Source organism: Camarhynchus parvulus, chromosome 4A (genome assembly GCF_901933205.1).
Source record: "Camarhynchus parvulus chromosome 4A, STF_HiC, whole genome shotgun sequence".
In the NCBI taxonomy this organism is placed as follows: domain Eukaryota; kingdom Metazoa; phylum Chordata; class Aves; order Passeriformes; family Thraupidae; genus Camarhynchus; species Camarhynchus parvulus.
Genome location: NC_044600.1, coordinates 16,630,810 through 16,648,890, shown reverse-complemented (window position 1 = coordinate 16,648,890; position 18,081 = coordinate 16,630,810). Strand labels below are relative to the sequence as shown.

Sequence of the window (18,081 nt, the reverse complement as noted above, 5' to 3'; positions counted from 1 at the left end):
GTTTTGTTTTGTTTTTGTGCATGGGTTTTTGTTTTGTTTGTTTGGTTATTTTGTTTTGGTTTTTGGTGGGTTTTGTTGTTTTTGTTTTTAACAAAACTGCATAAATAAACTTCATCCAGTAGCTAAGTGTTTGAGGACTTATAGAGGAACTGGCTTCAAGACAATAGCCCAGCTTAAATAAGATAAATTTATTGCTTGCAGAGAAGAACAGATTTCAAGCATCAAAGAATGTTGCTGAGCTCTCATTTGGCTTTCAGGTGCCTTTTGTTGTTTTGTAATTGATTTTTATTAGATGGTACTGTGGGAGTAGGACTATGGCCATGCAGAGAGAATTAATGCAGAGAGTCAGCTTAGGAAGTCTGTGGCTATTAGCTTGATCAAATTATACTTTGAAAATGGGTTAATAAATCTAGAGAAGAAGGGAGGGAGGAGAAGGTATTTTGAATTATTCATCATTTGTTTGACAAGTTTACATAGCCATGAAATGCAGGTGGGAGTATAAGGAGTGGGTTATTTATTAATTACATATGAGTTGCACAGACCTTTCCCTCTTGCAGCCAGATCTGCTTTCACAACTTAGCTTTGACTACAGCTGGGCAAATTCTTTTTGCCTTCAGCTGAAGAAATTCTAAGTACCTTTGAAAAATCCAATCATCAAAATTCAAATACAGTTTATTTTTCCACTCTTAACATCAGTCATCTTAAATGACAATTTAACTATTCTTGATAATGAAAGGACTGAGGAGGGAATGTTCATATATCACATTCTGGAGAGCAAGTGTACAAGAAACCAAATTATCATTGTGGGTTTTTTAGGCTTTATTTTGATATCTGTGCCCCCAGAATGAACACCAGGAGTTGAAGACTGCTCCTACCCTTGTTGGAACTTCACAACCTTCTGGAAAAGCCTGAGGAAGGTGAAGATCTGAGAGGGCTTTATGGGGTGATGTTTTTGGCAGATGGAATGCATAACATGCAGTTCCTTTTTGTGAACAAATGTGAAATCTGTGTCAGGAACCGTAACTGAAAATACCTTCCCCAGTCTGCAAGTATTTATCTTTTTCCCTTAACATTCTGTGTAGCCTTTTCTTGAGGCCATGGCAAAGATCAAGCAGACTTCACCATCTCCAGTTTTAGTTTTCTACCAAAATGTCAACATTTGAGTCTACAGCTCATGCACCAACAAAACACTGTTTGGGATTTCCCCTTTCCAGATATATCTGCATCTGAGTTTGTAGTCATGAATGCCATTGCCCATTTTTTGCAGGGCACAGGAATAGACTGTGAACCAACTTTCTTTCCATACCAGAATTAAGCTGAAGTGTAGAGACAACACAAAGATGCATCTTCTTTGGAAAAAAGTGCAGCCATTCCATAATTTCACCTCCCTTGCTGCCTAAGCTGTAGCAAAAGCAGATTTGTGGCATTACCTGCCAGCAGAGGAGTTGTCTGCACGTCTCCTGCTCTCCAGCCTGCCCTAAAGCTGGAGCTGTCTGTCTGCACTTCCCTCCTCAGCAGCTGCCTCATCAGTGACTGCAGCATAAGGGTATGTAAGGAAATACCAATTCCTAGTGAGGATAAATCATACATCTAAGTTTCCATTAATGCTGTCAGTTAAATGGATGGGTGACTTCACATAATTTTTGGGGTTTGAACATCTTTAATTTCTTTTTCAAGTAAAATCCAAAAAGGTCCTTTGGGAAGGATCAAGGATCCTTGACTGGATCCTTGATCCTTCCCAAGGATCAAGGTTGGTCCTCTGCTGAGTTATGTCGTTTGCAAAATCAAGTTTTTCTCTGCAGCTCTGAGAGGGTATTGTGGCATTCACATTCTCTGGAAAAATCCCTTTGACCAGGATTTTTCTCCTGGGAAGCTGAGAAGCCTCAGAGAAAGGAAAACAATTCTTATCTCATTTGCTTCTCCTGTGTTGTGCTCCTTTGGAATGTGTTTGGAGATTGTTTACCCACAGGTAATTGTTTCATTGGTTTCTGATGTGAATTATTTTGGCTCATTGGCCAATCAGTGCCAAGCTGTGCCAAGACTCTGGAAAGAGTCAGGCGTTTTCATTATTATCTTTTTAGCATTCTGTAAGTATCCTTTCTGTATTCTTTAGTATAGTTTAGTACAGTATTCTTTAATATAATATAGTATCATAAAATAATAAAGTAGCCTTCTGAGAACATGGAGTCAGATGCATCATTCCTCCCTGCCACAGGGGACCTGCAAATACAACAGGGTATGAAAACATTTATGTTTATTCTGACATAGAGAAGGAACAGATTCTACATATCCACCCTTAAGGGTCTGTTAATACAGAAAATTCATGCTTGTGGATGGAAACCATGTGGGTGAGATTACTCAGTGATTAATGCTGTATGGTTTGGGGAGTCACACCCTACTCCTGACAGCTCCCAGGCTAAGAACCCTGAGAGATTTGGGAGCACTGGTGGTTTTTGGGTGAGAGGAGGCTCCCTCTGGCCTCACAGCCCCACCCAGCAGGTGGGTGATGCTCGGATGTGTTTTCTGCTCCTTCACAACAACAGGTGGCTGTCCTCCCCCGCAGGCAGAGCGTGGAGGAGGTGAGGAATTTACTCAATACTCGATTTATTTCCAGTGTCTGATGGGAATAAGGGTGGGGGCAAATTGTGCTGGTTCAAGTAATACTCACACAGACTGGTAGAGGGTATTCTTGCCCAGCTGGTTTGGAATAGTGGCACCTCCTGAGCCTTTTTGTGAGCTGGTCCTTCAGACCCACAGGTGGGAACACACAGAGCAGTCAGTGACTCAGCATTCATAGCAATGTGCCTCTTTATTTTTGTAAAAAACCTCATTTTCTATAGCACATGGACAAGTGGGAAGAGAACAGCCTGCAGGAGGGGAAGGGTATGGCTGTGATACCTGCAGCGCTCCAAGATGCAGCAAAAGTTCCAAAAGATGCTCCAAAACTGTGCAAAAGTTCCAATAACCACTTCTGAAAGCCAAAGAATGCCAAACTCCACTAGAGGCCACTCACCAAACACAGGCCAGCACATCCAAACATTCTTTCTTCCCAGCACATCCCTCAGGTCTGGGACACGGCAAATGATAATGAAAAGAGGGGAGAGGCATTCTTCTATTTCTCAGTGGGAAAAGTTTTAAAATATACTGGGATTTTACAGACAAATGAGGCACCCTGAGTGCCACTGTAGATGTGTCAAGTGGGACAGAGACGTTATGTGAAATGAAGCTTTGGAAAGAAAACTTGTCATTTTCCTGTGAGAAGATAGGGCAGCCTTCCATAAGAGTACTCTATAAAAATACACAGTCTGCCCAAAGATACCATCTGATATATAAAGAGATTACTCATTTATTTAAAGGATAGTTACTGAATAAGTTTTAAAGTGTTGGGAGACTCTTGTGAATTAACATTCCTTAGCGTGATGGAAAGAAGCTCAGTCCTGACCTGTACCTCAGAAGCCATTTTGACTGAGATCAGAGCACTCAGAATTTGATACTGTCATTTTCCATCAGTAGGTCTGATATTTTATATCAATAAAAGTCTGTCAATAAAAGCTGAGTCTGTCCTGCAGACTCCTCAATACAAGGCTTTTCTGCAGGTAGCTGTGCTGGGAAGCTAATGTGGTTGAGTTGCTGATTTAGCAAGTTAGAACAGGGTCTAGGTAAGTGGTAGCTTTTGAATGGAGAAGTTTTCCAGGGTCAGATGCTGAGCCTGGGCTGAGCTGCCTCATTGTTAATTTTAAATGTCATTGTCTAACTCAGTAGCCATCTGTCTTAGTTGGATTAATAGCCTAATCGTCACAAAAAATTTTGGCTCTTGTGCAGTACTGAGAGTCGAGGAGCCAGTCTTCAGACGTGGTGTGAAGCCACCATCCTGCCTGGTGTTGTCCCCATAGAGGATAACCTGCATCCTGTCATTTTCCCAGGGAAATACAGCCAAGCATGGCACGGAAAGACACTGCTGAGAGTGAATTTTTTGGTGTATTCCCTCACACAATCACTGTTCTGGTTCGCTGTCCCAAGCCAGGCTGGACAGGGCTTGGAGCAACCTGGCATAGTGGAAGGTGTCCCTGCCCATGGCAGGGGATGGAACAAGGTCCTTTCTAACCCAAACCATTCTGGGATTCTGTGATTCACAGGGGTTAACGAAGCAAAAAGGAATTATTCAGTATAAGGAAGCAGTGTTTAAATGGTTTTGTACTCAATACATCAGTGAGAAGTTGCACTGGTCCTGCTGAGAGATCCAGTGTATCCAGGGGGAGTGTTATCTGTCATTCTGCTTCACCCCCAACCATCTGTAAAAGCCCAGATATTCCCAGTCCAAACAGCTCACCCAGACCTTCAAAGGTAAGCAAAAAAACCTGTTGTAAACAGAGCATTTGAAGAAAAATTTCATGCTACTATCACAGGTCCATGTGACAGTGTCTTCTCTAAATTTTCACTGCGTTTGTGTGAGGACTTTACACTTTCCAAGCCCTTGGAGAGAGGAGAATTGGCAAATAAGAATGTATGTTTGTGTGGAAAACATGCAGGGGATTTTATTGCTGAACTAGAGTTAGACTGTAATAAAGTGGATAAGCTGTGTAAAATACCTGCCCTTTAGAGATGTGGCTGAAACAATTCACTGAAGGTTTTTCTGTGAGAGGCAGTGGCTCTCCCAGGAATGCTTTGCCATATTTGGTTCCATCTTTTCCATCCACAGCAGCAAAGGCTACCTCTGTACGTCACTCATAGGACTGGGTCAGATTGTTGTTCCATAAATTCAAATAAACTTTGCTTTCCCCCGTGAGATTCCGTCAGGGTATTTGAATCCAATCATATCTTTCAGTGCTCAGTGAGTTTATTTTCCATCTGCGTGCTCCCTGTTAGTCTGTGTCCAAAGCTGTTCCCACTATTCCTTATTGCAGTGCCAGGCCTGGGCATCTCCTCAGCTTTCTTTGGAGGAAAACAAATGAAAAATCTTTGGAAGAACTTTTCTGTCTTTTGAGGAAGAAAACCCAATATGGATATGAGAGAATATGTTATTATGAAGTGGAGTCTGTTAGGAGAGCAATGTCAATTGGGCTCCCAAAACTTACACTGCATTTTAATTACTGAGTGATACTGAGGAGCCTAAAAGCATGACAGCAAAAAATGTTTGTATTCAGCTCAGTTCATATAAAGGAGGACTAAGGAAGAGGTAGAGTGTCTTATACGTTTTTTTATCTCATTTCCTGCTGCTGCTGCTTCTTTTTTTTTTTAAACCTTGCTTCAATTTTGGCTTTATTCTCTTTCCTCTTTAAAGTTCTGTCTCTTTTTGAGATCTGGTGTGCAACTATTCATTAAATGGGTTCTAATGTCAGAAAGATGTAGTTCCAGCAGGTGTTGAAACATTTCTATATTTGTGAAACTCCATTGTTTAATTGCCATTCAAGTGAAAGACAACAATTTAATGTTTTCCTTCTTGAATGGGAAAAATGCCTGACAATTTTCAAGCCACTGACAATTTTCAAGCCACTGACAATTTCTGTGTGTGCCCCATGGACTCTTCCCACTTGCACCACTTCAGCTTTGTTGATTCAGAGAGAGAGGTCAGCAAACACAGGCCCCAGGACACATTCTGCTATATTTCTCTGGGTTTTTGGCTGTCATTAATGTGGCTTTTCCCATTTTCTGCAAGGTTTTTAGAGGGGTGTGAGCCTTCCCTGGCAGCAGCAAGTTTCTGTGATGTCCATTTTATGGAGGCTGCTGCAGACATCCATTCAAGCGAAAGAGAACAATTTAATGTTTTCCTTCTTGAATGGAAGAAATGCCTGAGATTTTTCAAGCCACCCACAATTTCTGCGTGTGCCCTGTGGGCTCTTCCCACTTACACCACTTCAGCTTTGTTGATTCAGAGAGAGGTCAGCAAGCACAGGCTCCAGGACACATTCTGCTATGTTTCTCTGGGTTTTTGGCTGTCATTAATGTGGCTTTTCCCATTTTCTGCAAGGTTTTTAGGGGGGTGTGAGCCTTCCCTGGCAGCAGCAGGTTTCTGTGATGTCCATTTTGTGGAGGCTGCTGCACACATGCTGCCTGTGATGCCAACAGCCAGCAACACCCTCCAGATGCTGCTGAGGCTTTGCAAGAACTTGTGGGGCTCAACAGGCACCCAGAGCTTCTTTCCACCACCTTTGCTGAACAAAAAACACCTTTCCCAAGCACAGAGCCCTCTTTGTGGGATCCCTATGTGGTGGGGATCCTGCTGTGCATTTCCATGTCTGTGAAGTGCTGCACGTTCTCAGTGCTCTCTGGGGAGGTGATGGGGGACACAACGTGCTTCAGGCGCAGGAGCATGGAGAAGAGCAGGATCAGGAGGAGAGCCAGGAGGGTTAGGAACAAGCCCACGTACACATAGAGGCCAGAATATTTGTCTGCTGTTGTGTCTACTTCAGTAGCCAGAGTTGGAAGGTGGACGCGGCCAGTCAGGTTCCCGCGGAACTTGAAAGAGATCTCAGTCATTGCTCTCTGTCAGCTTTGGTCCATTTTCTGTATTTACCTTCAGATCTCCTGTCTCCCCTCACCAGACTCACAGAGGAGGTCAGGAGAGGAAGCTCAGCACAGATGGCACGATGGCTTCAGCAGGAGCTGCTCCATCCCCTTGGTGTCGAGGCTGCTGCTCACACAGCTGAGCACGCTGCGAGGGACAAGCCTGCGCAGACCATTTTGCACCTTGCTGTCACAATGACAACGAGCATCACACTTGTGCTTTACACTTCCTTCTGGCTTTTATTTCGTCCTATAAATACTTTGGGCCTCCTCTTGGTAGGTCACCTCCTTTGGATGGTGAAAAGCTTTGGTTCTTCTCTCAAGCTGAGCTGCGAAGGTTGGCACAGCTTTGGTCTTTGCAAGCGTTGTTTTTCCAGACAGACTGAGCAATCAGCTTTCTGCCAGCTTCTCTCTCCCACAGCAGGTGGTTTATCCTTGGGTGAGCTGGGGAAGGTTGTTTTCTGCTTTGCCAAACGTCTGGGGGGATCTCTCTTCTCTCCTAATTCAGGGCTTAAGGAGTCTGGAGTTCTGAGTTTCTCATTAGGAACGGTCAAAAAGTCAGATTTCTAAAGGGAAAAAAGTGTGAGAGAGAGAAATGACACCAGGTACCAAAATAGCCTAGCCTGGATGTAGTATCTTTAGAGCAAATAGATTAGAAAACCTCTGTCAAGCTCCTGGGAGACACTGTGAGATGAGGAGAAGCACTGAGTATTTAACTTTAGAAAAACACCATGCAAATCTAATTGTTGATATCCTCTCTGGTAACACATTATTAAGGGTACAAGAAGGCCCCACAAGCTGTGCAATCAGATGTCAGAGAGGAAGGGGAGGTATGAATCCAATCAGTGTTTTTCACCATGGGTCTCATTTATTGTGTATCAGCACCCTCTTTTTCTGAGGCTGGATGCACCTGGCAGCTGTCCAGAGCCCTACCTGTCCCCCTGGAGCAACTCTGCTGCAGGATGTGACACTTCCCTCTCCTCTTACTAGAAATTGGGGGAATTTTAATGTTTTTGCTGTTTCAGTTCTTCCAGCTGAAAACAGAAATGAAAATTCTGAAATTTCACTGTAAATGGTGCATTCAAAAGCATTATGTTCTGCTCTGGTAAGACCAGAATTTTGGTTTGAGCTGAAGCAAAAATGAAAGCACTGAACAAACTGATGCAATCATTTATAATGTCCACTGCCTATAAACCTACATGAGATGTATAGAGTAATATTAACATGGTAATATACTATGATAATCAGAATAAATGAAACATTAGGTCAATATGATAAAAGCTCTGACACATTTCACCTAAGTGACAAATTGCTGCAAAACATTTTGACTTTCAAGGGACTTAAACTTCCACTACAAGCAAGAAAGACCTGCTTTGGCTCACGGGATGAGGAAAGATCTGATTTGCTGAGTTTTGGAGAAGGGACATGGGGACTTGGATACACTTTTCCTCCCAGCTCCTTCTTCAGTACCAAAGCATTTGAGCTCAGTGTTCTTGCAGGGGCTGACCCAGCCCCTCTGGAGCCAGTTACTCTGGCAGAGGGCTTGGTGCTGATGCAGAGGTTTGGGCAGGGCAGCCAGGCTGTTCTGCTCTCAATTACAGGGCAATAACTGTGATTTTCACACTTGGAATCTATAAATGGAAATTCTTCTCCCGTGAAGAATATTCTCATGTTACACAGCAGGTGGGAAATAGAGGGTGTGAAGGTAACTGTATTAAATTCTGTTCTTACAATATGATTTCTCTGCTGATAATGAAGTGCAACCAGCCTGGAATCTGACACTTGTGTGAGTTAAAGCACAGAGCCATGTCTTTGCCCATCCCATCTGCTCTGTTACTGAGAGAAAAAGCCAGAGCTGGTTTCTCTCCTTAACAAGCAGACAGCCTAATTGCTTTATATCCTTCATAAAATTAGACTGCAGAATGCTAAGGACATTAGTCTGAAGTTCAATAATTAACTACAAACCAAGATGCTGAATTAGTAAAGCTCAGCTGGGTATTTATTGAAAAAAGGAGCAGATTAATAGTAAGAAGTATTAGCAATGGGGAGCTGGCACTGTTTGGGGTTTTTTTAGGCTCAACTATAGATTTGTCAGGAGCAATCAACTATTCAGACTATTGAAAGCTGCAACATTAACTGCATCTTCTCCAGAAATGAGCCAGAAATAATTCAATAGCTCCAGGCAACCCCAAAGACTTTTTGCTTTTCAATCTACCAATTATCCCATTGAGCACATCTCTTTGGATACCATTAGATTCAGATTTTGTACACTTCCCTTTAAGGAAGAGAAGCTGAATGACTGTAGAGACCAACATGATGTGAAAATAAGTGGTAGACAATAATTCTGCGTGTAAGGCAGGTCAGACCATAGCTGTGTATGACTCAGATTAGAGGATGCAGAACCTCACTGGTTACCATGAGGAGCCCTCAAGTTCATGGACACAGGAGCATTCCCTGTGATCTCAGTTTCCAAGATTCAGTCATTCTCTGGCTGAACAATGCTCCAATTCTGAGTGATCACTGGTGCTCAGTGGGTGCAGACTGATTCCAAGCAGACACTTGGGGTGTTTTTATCAGTTTGTGGCTTTTTAAAATCAGGAATTAAAAAAAACCCAACCCCAAACCCAACACATTTCATTTAATAAAAATCTGCAATGAAAATAGAAGCCTCCATACACAACAGGAGAAGGGTTTTTTCCCCACAGTGTGTCTCTGAGCCAGGAAATTCATCAGCCAAAACTTCATGGGCACTGACATTAGCAGCCTCCCACTGCAGCTCTCAGGGTGTGGGGAGCTTCAGCTCTGGGGAGCATTTCTGAAGCCTGCATTGCTCTACTCTGCACCTTTGGAGGTCACAGGGGAGCAGAAAGAAAGCTTTTCCCCAAACAGAGCACACAGGCAGTACAAATTGATCCTGCAGCTGCGGTAAATATTTTTGTCTTGCCCACCTGCTCCCTTCTACTCCCGTGCTCAGTGTGAGCACCACTTGCCAGCACAGCATCTCTGAAAGTGCAGGCAACTTTCCTGAGCTCCCCTTGGCCTCTCCTCCCACTCTGGCTCTTACAGGCAGTAAGTGGGACAAAACAGAACAATTCCTTGTGTAGGTTCTTCAAGTGCACCCAGCTGGCTGGCAAAGTACAGGGTGGTTTGGGGTTGAACACAGAGCACCAGGTGTGCTCTGTCCAGGTCACCTTTACAGAAAAATATCAGCACTGAAAAATGCAAAAACCCATCACAACTATCAACTCTATCCATGGCTTGCATTTTCTCCCTCAGATCCAGGGGGGTCTGGAAGGGAGAAGAGAGGCAGGGGGGTCTTGTGTCTCCTCTTTTAGTGGCAGAGGGGATATTTTGTTCTCATGCTGAACCCGTGTGTGGGTGCTGGCCGTGCTAGTGCACAGGGAGAGAAGAGATTAAAGCACAATTACCTTTCAGAGCCGGCAGCAGGGCTGGGATGAGGCTCCAGAGCCCCTGCTCCACACCACGAGCTCGCTGCTGGTGTCCCCGGGAGCATCTCCTCGGTGGCATCTGTGCAGGAAGGCTCTGCTGTCCTGGAGGCAGCACAGCGCCCTTCAGCCCAGTGCACTTTTCCTCCTCTGCTGTGGATCTCCGAGGCAGGGATGGCTCTGAAATCCCGACCTTGGGATGCCACCTGGGCAGGGTGGCACTGCTGATGGATGGAGGGCACTGCTGATGATGGGCACCGCTGATGGATGGAGGGCACTGCTGATGATGGGCACCGCTGATGAAGGAGGGCACAGCTGATGATGGAGAGCACCCCTGGGTCCCTGCAGGGGCAGGGCAAAGGCCGAGGAGCTGCTCTGGCTGAGCTGCTCTCTGGGATGGAGGCAAACAGAGCCTCCCTGCCTCCCTCCTTCCCTCGGCAGCACCAGGAGGGGATGAGCCGAGCTCCGGCTCCGAGCGAAGGGAGGGACGCTCTGAGCTCAGCTCACTGCAAAGTTTGTGCGAGGCTCGCTTTAACTCTTTCTCTCTCGGTTTAACTCTTTCTCCCTCGCTTTAACTCTTTCTCTCTCCGTTTAACTCTTTCTCTCTCGGTTTAACCCTTTCGTGCTTGCAAGGCTGCGCTGCCCGCTGGTTGAGGAGTGAGACATCGTCCTGGAGGGCAGCTTAGGGTTCCTCTCGTTTTCTGGGAAGTTCAAAGTTGGGTTTTTTTTGTTTGTTCTGTGCCTCCTGGTGAGGGCTCCTAACCCTCCTAACCTGATTCGTCTGATCAGTCCTGATTACCGCAGCACTCCTACTTCTGTCCATTCCAGCCCTCGCCACAGGAATCACAATACTCCTTACAGACCGTAACGTTAACAGCACATTCTTCGACCCTGCAGGGGGACGAGACCCTGTTCTATGCATCCTGTCTGGAGCACGGACAGGTGTCCCCTTCCAGCCCTCAGGACGGTCCCCAAGCGCTGCTCTTTGGCTGTGCACCTTTGGGTGCATTTTTGTCCCTGTGCCTGCTGGTCGGTGGTTTGGGAAGGGCTGTGCTGAGTTTACAATTCCTGCCTCCCCTGAGTAGTTTGGAACTGCAAGAATAAGCACAACCCCAACCCTGCAGTGTTGTGGGCAAAAATGATTTTTGGTGATTTATGAATGTGTGAAGCACAAATTTACAGAGATGCCCCAGAAATGAGGCAGGAAGAGCCAGGGTTGGGTGAGAACCCAAAGCACGTGGATCCCTCTCACTGCCACACCTCCTGACCTGCATTTCCTCACCCTCCCGGGCTGACAGAGTGGGGATGTTTTGTGACAGATGCCAGTTTGGGATGCACTGCAGCTGTCCCCATGGTGTCACCAGCACACGAGATGCAGCTTGAAGCTCTGAGCAGCTTGGGCAGCTGTGTGCAGCTGTATTTAGTGTCCCTGTGCCCCAGCAAGGGCTGGAGGCACCTTCATGGGGTGAACCTCACCCACTGCCCCACTCTGACCTCTGGCTTGTGGAAGTTCCCAGGTTGTTGTTCATGGCCCATGTTTGGGGCACTGGAAACAAGCTTCCCCTCTGAAAAGTAGGTCCTGCACAGGAGTTTGGGAAGGACCTGTTAATTCTCTGTCTCTGCAGCTTTCTGTGTGACAAAATAGAGACATTTAATCTCCAAGCTGTCTCCTAGAATAGCTTTCCCTCTCTGGTTCCCCGTGGCCAGAGCCTGAGCAGAGGGGCCAAAGGGTAATGAAAGCCAGAGCTGCACAGCTCTTTCATCCTCCTGGGATGCATTATAAATCCATCTCTCCAAAGGCTCTTCAGTCTCTGGAGCTCACAAGCACAGTGTATTATTACAATGCAGCACTCTTTAGATAAATAAAACATAGTCCCTTAAAAGAAACCCCAATTCCTCCGTGCTTCTGTGCAGGGATGAACTCTGTAAACTAAGACATAAAAGGCAGCTTTGACTGCTGATTTTAGTTCATATTTCCTTTGTTGCAATATCAAATGCTGTCCCCAATATTGCAGTCTATGCCACCATTCCCTGCTAGGCACATAGGAATGAAAGTACAGTGCTAAAGCAGAAGGAAGATTGTGTGTTTTTCCCGTGGAATTGCTACAATTGCTGCTTTACCAACAAACCACCTCCAAACCCTTGGTACACATCCTTGTATTTAAGAAGAAACAAGTGAAAGCTCTGTTTAAGCAGGAATTATGTTGCTGGTTGAATTTATGAGACCCAGAAGAGACAGATATGTTGAAACCTTGCATCCTTGCCTGCTATATAATGCTAATGAGCAGTGCTGAAATGAAAGGCTCTCTCCCTGTCCATGCCATCCAGCTTCTCTGCTCAGCTTTTTTCCCCTCTTTGTTGATTTTGCAGTAAATCATCTCTCTCTTTTGTAGGACCAAGCTGCTGCTTGCTGGGTGGGTGCGCTTGGATTTCTTGTTTGTTTTGTAGCAGGGTATAATAATGACAGATGAATTTTAAATACTGCCACAATTTATACCAGCTGAGGCTGATGAATACTTGACTGAATGATTGCTGAATTCCCAAATTGTTGAGAAGTATGTAAATTTTTGGGACAATCAGTGACAAATTTGTGTTACATAAAATAAAGGTGTACAAACTCCCTTGGAGCTGCTCAGAGATATGGCCCCAGGGAATGTATATTTTTAAACAGCCTTTGGGAATTTGGGGGGAAAACCCAGGGAGCTTGTTGGACTCTTTCCTTTGCACCATTTGGCCTGTGTCTCATGCTTTTAATCAGGTCGTTTTACACATCTTTCTCATAATGATCCCCACCAGTCTTAGAGTGAAATTTGGGTTTAAGAAGCAAACAAGATCTCTGCATGGTTGTTAGTGAGTATAATCTGTGTGTCCCTATAGGGATTCTTGCATTACCCTAACTCAGGAATCCTATGAACACAGTAAATGCAGAATTTGGGTCTTTAAAATTTCCTTTCAGTGCAGCTGGAGTGACTGGGGACATGCTGAAGCAAGGGGTAGCTGTTTGTCGTGGCAGACTGGGATCTGTTTTTGTTCTAAGATGTTTTGTTCTGTACCACAAACAGGCTTGTAGAACATGTAAAAAGACATGTCCTGGTATCAAGGGTCTCTAAAGGATGGAATTTAAAATATGATAAATATCCAGGTTCCTGTAAAATGGGTCCAGCTGCCACCAGCTTTGAGGAAAAACCCCACAGTGCAAGGGATGGCAACCTTGAAAGCAAAGACAGTGGCCTCAGGCTTGTTCCTTGCTTAGGCCCCAGCCAAATGCCCTGACTTCTCTCTGCCTCATTTCTTTTTCATGAAAAAGGAAAAATTATTGGTCCCTCTCCCATCAAGGGCTACACAGATGCAGTGGTCATGTGTCCCCTGCTCCAGCAGCACCCTTTCCCTCTGTGCATTCCCACACAATCTCCTTTTCTCCAGCGCACTGAGTCTGAAAATGCTCATGAGTTTGGACTGAAAGAGTTTTGTTGCTTTGAAAGGCTCTGGGGCTGTTTTGACAATTTGGCTTTGTTTGGACCTTCATCATGGCAATGCTTCAGTTTATTTATAGAAACTTCGTCTCCCACAGATGACTGAAGAAATTCAGTGTTGTCTGATGTTGCTGCTAATTTTTAGGAACGTTTCTAATTTGATTTATAGCTGTCAGTGAAGGGCTGCATTGTTCTGCACAGAATTCTGTCTAGAACAGCCCTGAGCTTCATTTTTATGAGTGAGCTTGTGGGGAAGGCATTGCATGTCCCCAGAATGGCATTAGCAGCACTTGCAGAAGGATAAGTCAGTGAGGGCTGGCTCAGCTAGGGCAGCTGGCAGTGAACAGGGTCCTGTGAACACCTTTGGAGCAGGGGGTATTTGGGAAGCAGATTCCAGCAGGATCCAAGCCACAAGTTCATGTCAGCCACCTTCCATCAAGATCCCACATGGATCACATGGGCCTTGGCAAAAATTTATTGAAAAATAAACAGATCTTGTGTTCTCCAGCCCACAGTCTGGAATATTATTATTATTTCTCCTGAAGTAGGATAGTTCTTGCAGCAGTGCCTATTTTTAAGGGAGTTCAGCAAAAACACCAGACCCAGGAGCTTCATGCAGGTCTGGACAAACTTTGAGATGTGCTGATCCTTTGGTTTTGGCTGGCCAGTTGCTAAAATACAACTTGAGAGACAAGAGTGCACCACTGTTCTTCAGTCACTGAGAATGGGTGTGGCATTCACATTCTCTGAAAAAATCCCTTTGCCCAGGATTTTTCTCCTGGGAAGCTGAGGAGCCTCAGAGAAAATGAAAACAACTTTTATCTAATTTGCTTCTCCTGTGTTGTGCTTGTGTGGAATGTGTTTGGAGATTGTTTACCCACAAGTGATTGTTTCATTGGATTCTGCTTTGAGTTGTTTTGGCTCATTGGCCAATCAGTGCCAAGCTGTGTCAGGACTCTGGAAAGAGTGTTCTTTATTATCTTTTTTAACATTGAGTAAGTGTCCTTTCTGTATTCTTTAGTATAGTATAGTATTCTTTAATATAATATAGTATAATAAAGTAATAAATCAGCCTTCTGAGAACATGGAGTCAGATTCATCATTCCTGCCTTCTTCAGCATGTTACCCAGCAAATACAATAAATGGGCTCTCGTTTTTCACCCTCCCAGCCCAGCTTGTCCCAGAGCTCACCAGGGCTGCACAGTGAACACCACACCTGGGCTGGCTGTAGCCACTGAAAGCCTCCAGGAGATGAGGCTGTGTCCCTGCCTGATGGACAAATCACCTGTTGGGGAAGATGAAACAGGAAAGCCTTATAAATATGTTTGCCTGGCAAAAGATTTTGAGACTATAGAAACTGTAAGTGAGATTGAAATGAAAGCAAGCTTTGAGATACCTCAGTTACTGAACAACTGGAAACCAATGGTGTGGCCAGCTGAAGGTGATCCCCTTTTGATGGAACAACACCCTCTGCTTGCAGACAGGCCCAAGGGTCAGAGCAGACCCTGCCAGCTTAGCAGAAGGGGCCCAAAGAGGAGTTTTTAGGGTTTAAAATGTAACACAGTATGGTAATGTAGTGATTCTTACAGGCTGTATGTAAATGCTGTAGGATTTGTATCTTGTACTGGATTGGTTAGTGAGAATTAGAATATTCAACACAGAAGAAGATTTATTGTATTGTAACGGGAACCTCGCGCTCTTAGCTCTTGCCTTTTCCTCTCTTACCCCGTTTACTCTCTTATGCTTCTACTCTCTCTCCCTCTCTTCCCTCAGTCCTGCTCCAGCTGTGGCTGGCAGCTCCCAGCAGGGCCCTGCACCCAGGCCCTTTGCAATAAACCACAAGTTCCACGACCTGGCTGCAGAGATCTCTGTCTCTGTCCATCCTGACCGTCCCACCCCCGATGCTCTTACAATCACCCATGAGGACAATGCAGGGTTTGTTGAGTCACTCATGGAATTTTCTCCTTCCCATCTTCATGGCAGGGCTGGTGCCCAGGGGACACCTGGCATGGGCCTCAGCATCAAACCAACACCTGAGGTGTGTAGATGTGTGAAATCTGCAGGTTTTGTGCTCTCTGCATTCCTCTGGGCATTCTGGATGGAGCCTGGAAATGTATTTTGTATTCCCAGCTCACTTTCCCCCTGCCAGCTCCATGCTCTGGCTGAGGGCAGCATTTCCCTCGCTGTCAGCCCATGGTCACTCCTGAGGCACTGCAGGACACCTTGTCACCACAGAGCCCCTCCCAGCCCACCAGAGCTGTGTGCTGAGAGCCCCTGGGCTCCTGGGGGCTTCTCCCAGATCTCTGCCTGCAGGAACAGCTTGTAGGGTTAATTCTTGGGTAGGATTCCCTGAAAGGTGCTTTTCACAGCACAGGGGATGTCAGGAGGGTCTCAGATAAGGTCACACATGTTAAAACCAAGGCATCCCTGAGCTTTCCTTGTGGCCACAACAGTGATCAGTAATTCCTGAGCAGAGCCACCCCTAAGCTGGAGCTCCCTGCTGAGCAGGATGGCATTTTGGTCTGAGCCCAGTGCTCACAGACCCAGGTATTGACCAACTCACTCCTGCCAAGGGACCCACAGGGCAAATCTTTAAAATATGAACAGATAATTCCTGGATTGTGGCCAAATCCCCCCAGCCAGGCCACAAAGCTGAGTGCAGGGTGGGTAGAGCATGGGGAATGTGAGCTGCAAAACAGTTAAAGCCTTCTCTGAAGGGTTGATGCCACATTATTTGCATGATTCACAGTTAACAGATGGGCTTCTGCCTCTACTGAGGGGGGACCAGTTCTTCAATTACCATCATTAAATAATAATCATGACCGTTTAACACTGAAAGGAAAACAATTTTGTGATGACCCCATTGCACCAATTTTTATTTCCTTGGTTTGTTTGTTTTAATTCCACTCTTAGGGAAGAAGGTCTCTTTTCTCAATTCTCATTTACAGAATATGCAGCTGAGAGAGCTCTGCCCACCCACGCACTTTAACATTTCAGATATCAGCATTTCCAAGCAGGCTGGATGAACTCTTTCTAAACCTGTCTGGAGGAAACATGGTTGAAATCTTCACAGCAGAAGAGTGAAAAACAGTGATAGATGCAAACACTGCCATCTCTGCTCTGCCACCCATTTCCACTGCATTTTTGAGGAAATCCTCTGTTTGGATGCATCTGTTCTGTACAGGAGAGCACAGCACAGGAATCCTGAGCTGCTGGCAGTTGTACTCAATGAATTATTGTAGTTTAAGCTAAAAAAAATAAAATCCTACAAGTGATACAAAAGCCATTCAGGTGTTTCTCTTTAATCCCTTCTCAACAGCAGGGATCCCTCTCTTGCCATGGCTCCCTTGGCTTCCACCCCAAAGCATTTGTACCTCAGCATCTGCCATTTACTGACACTGAGCCCATGTGTTGCCCTGGGCAATGTTATCCCACTTTATTCTGCTGCACTGACACAATGAGCAGAGAGTTAAATCCCATAAACCACTCCTGAAATCCTTTCTGATTCATGGGGAGCCCAGTTGTGTCATAGCTGGGGCAGTCACAATACAAAGCAACACTCCATTTTCAGAAGGCTTCAAACCCTGTTTTCTTATAGCCTGCTTGCTTTTTATACATTCTTACAAAACTCATAACTTTGCATTTTACTCGTTGGTCAGAAGAGACAAACAAAGTGCTCATTGGCAGTTGCAGGTTTCTCTTATTTATCTTTCTTTCTTTCTTGGTTTCTACATCAACAACCTTGGTAGGAAGTTCTTTCAGGGGTGAACATGGATCCTCTTATCAAACATGGATCCTCTTATCAAACTTCTCTCTGGCTCACAGAAGTCTCTGTAAAACCTCTTCCACACAGTTGGTGCTTGGGGAGTGCTGAAGGGGAGAGCAGGCAGGATGAAGATGTGAATAACAACTCCACAGTTCCCATTTTGTTTCACATTTGTGAATCAAATTTTTTATACAACAATTTCTAACTTGTGCTGTTTTCATGGGAGAGTGGAGACAGGGTGTCAGCCCAGGCAGCCCCTCAGTCTGAGCTGTGGCAGCAATTCCTACATATTTCTAGTAAATCTAAATGGGGGGATGCTTCCATTTGTTGCCTTTGTTTGTCTAATAGCAGTCAAGTTCCCTCTAGAATACTAGAATAACAAGTTCCCTCCTCCCCAGCCTCTGAGTCAGTAGCAGAACAAGCTCACTGGCCAGTTCCACTTAATTATTGTTCATTTTTGGTGAAGGAAAGAATAAACATGCCTGTGTGATTCTGCTTAACTGATGAGCCTGGTTATTAATAGCAGTTTTGGTCCCCCTTCCAGCCTATGTGCCACAAAATACATTTCCCTTCTGTCTCCAGGATCAAGCTGTCTGGGAAGAAACTGTTCTGTGAAAACACTGGACAAACTTATTGAACAACCTTTCCTTTTGAACAGAAGACTGATCTTTCTTTTTATTTTTAGCCTATTAACAACAAATGTTGCTTTATTGCCTCACTTTTCATAGCTGAAGACGTTTTCAATTTGGACAAAGATCTCTACCCAGAAAGATTCATCACATGGTCCCTTTCCTCTGCCTTGCTCCACACAACCTCTCTGAGTTCTCACTGGATGCAGGTTTATCCATTGTGAAAAATGTGTATTTTATGATTGGCTTTGCACAAATATTCA

At 45.0% G+C, this 18,081-nt stretch overlaps 1 protein-coding gene across 1 annotated transcript; it reads right to left on the bottom strand.

Annotated features, from left to right (window-relative positions):
• Positions 1-2,790: 2,790 nt before the first annotated feature.
• SERTM2 (serine rich and transmembrane domain containing 2) lies at positions 2,791-10,425 on the bottom strand. The gene is made up of 2 exons (XM_030967573.1): positions 9,933-10,425; positions 2,791-7,070 (listed from the first exon to the last, which is right to left on the bottom strand). The coding sequence occupies exon 2, from the start codon at positions 6,475-6,477 to the stop codon at positions 6,202-6,204; it is 276 nt and encodes a 91-aa protein (XP_030823433.1). The 5' UTR covers positions 6,478-7,070; positions 9,933-10,425; the 3' UTR covers positions 2,791-6,201.
• Positions 10,426-18,081: the final 7,656 nt, after the last annotated feature.

Bases quoted from the DNA above. Each gene is read 5' to 3' on its own strand.
- SERTM2 (XM_030967573.1), bottom strand. From the start codon at position 6,477: ATGACTGAGATCTCTTTCAAGTTCCGCGGGAACCTGACTGGCCGCGTC.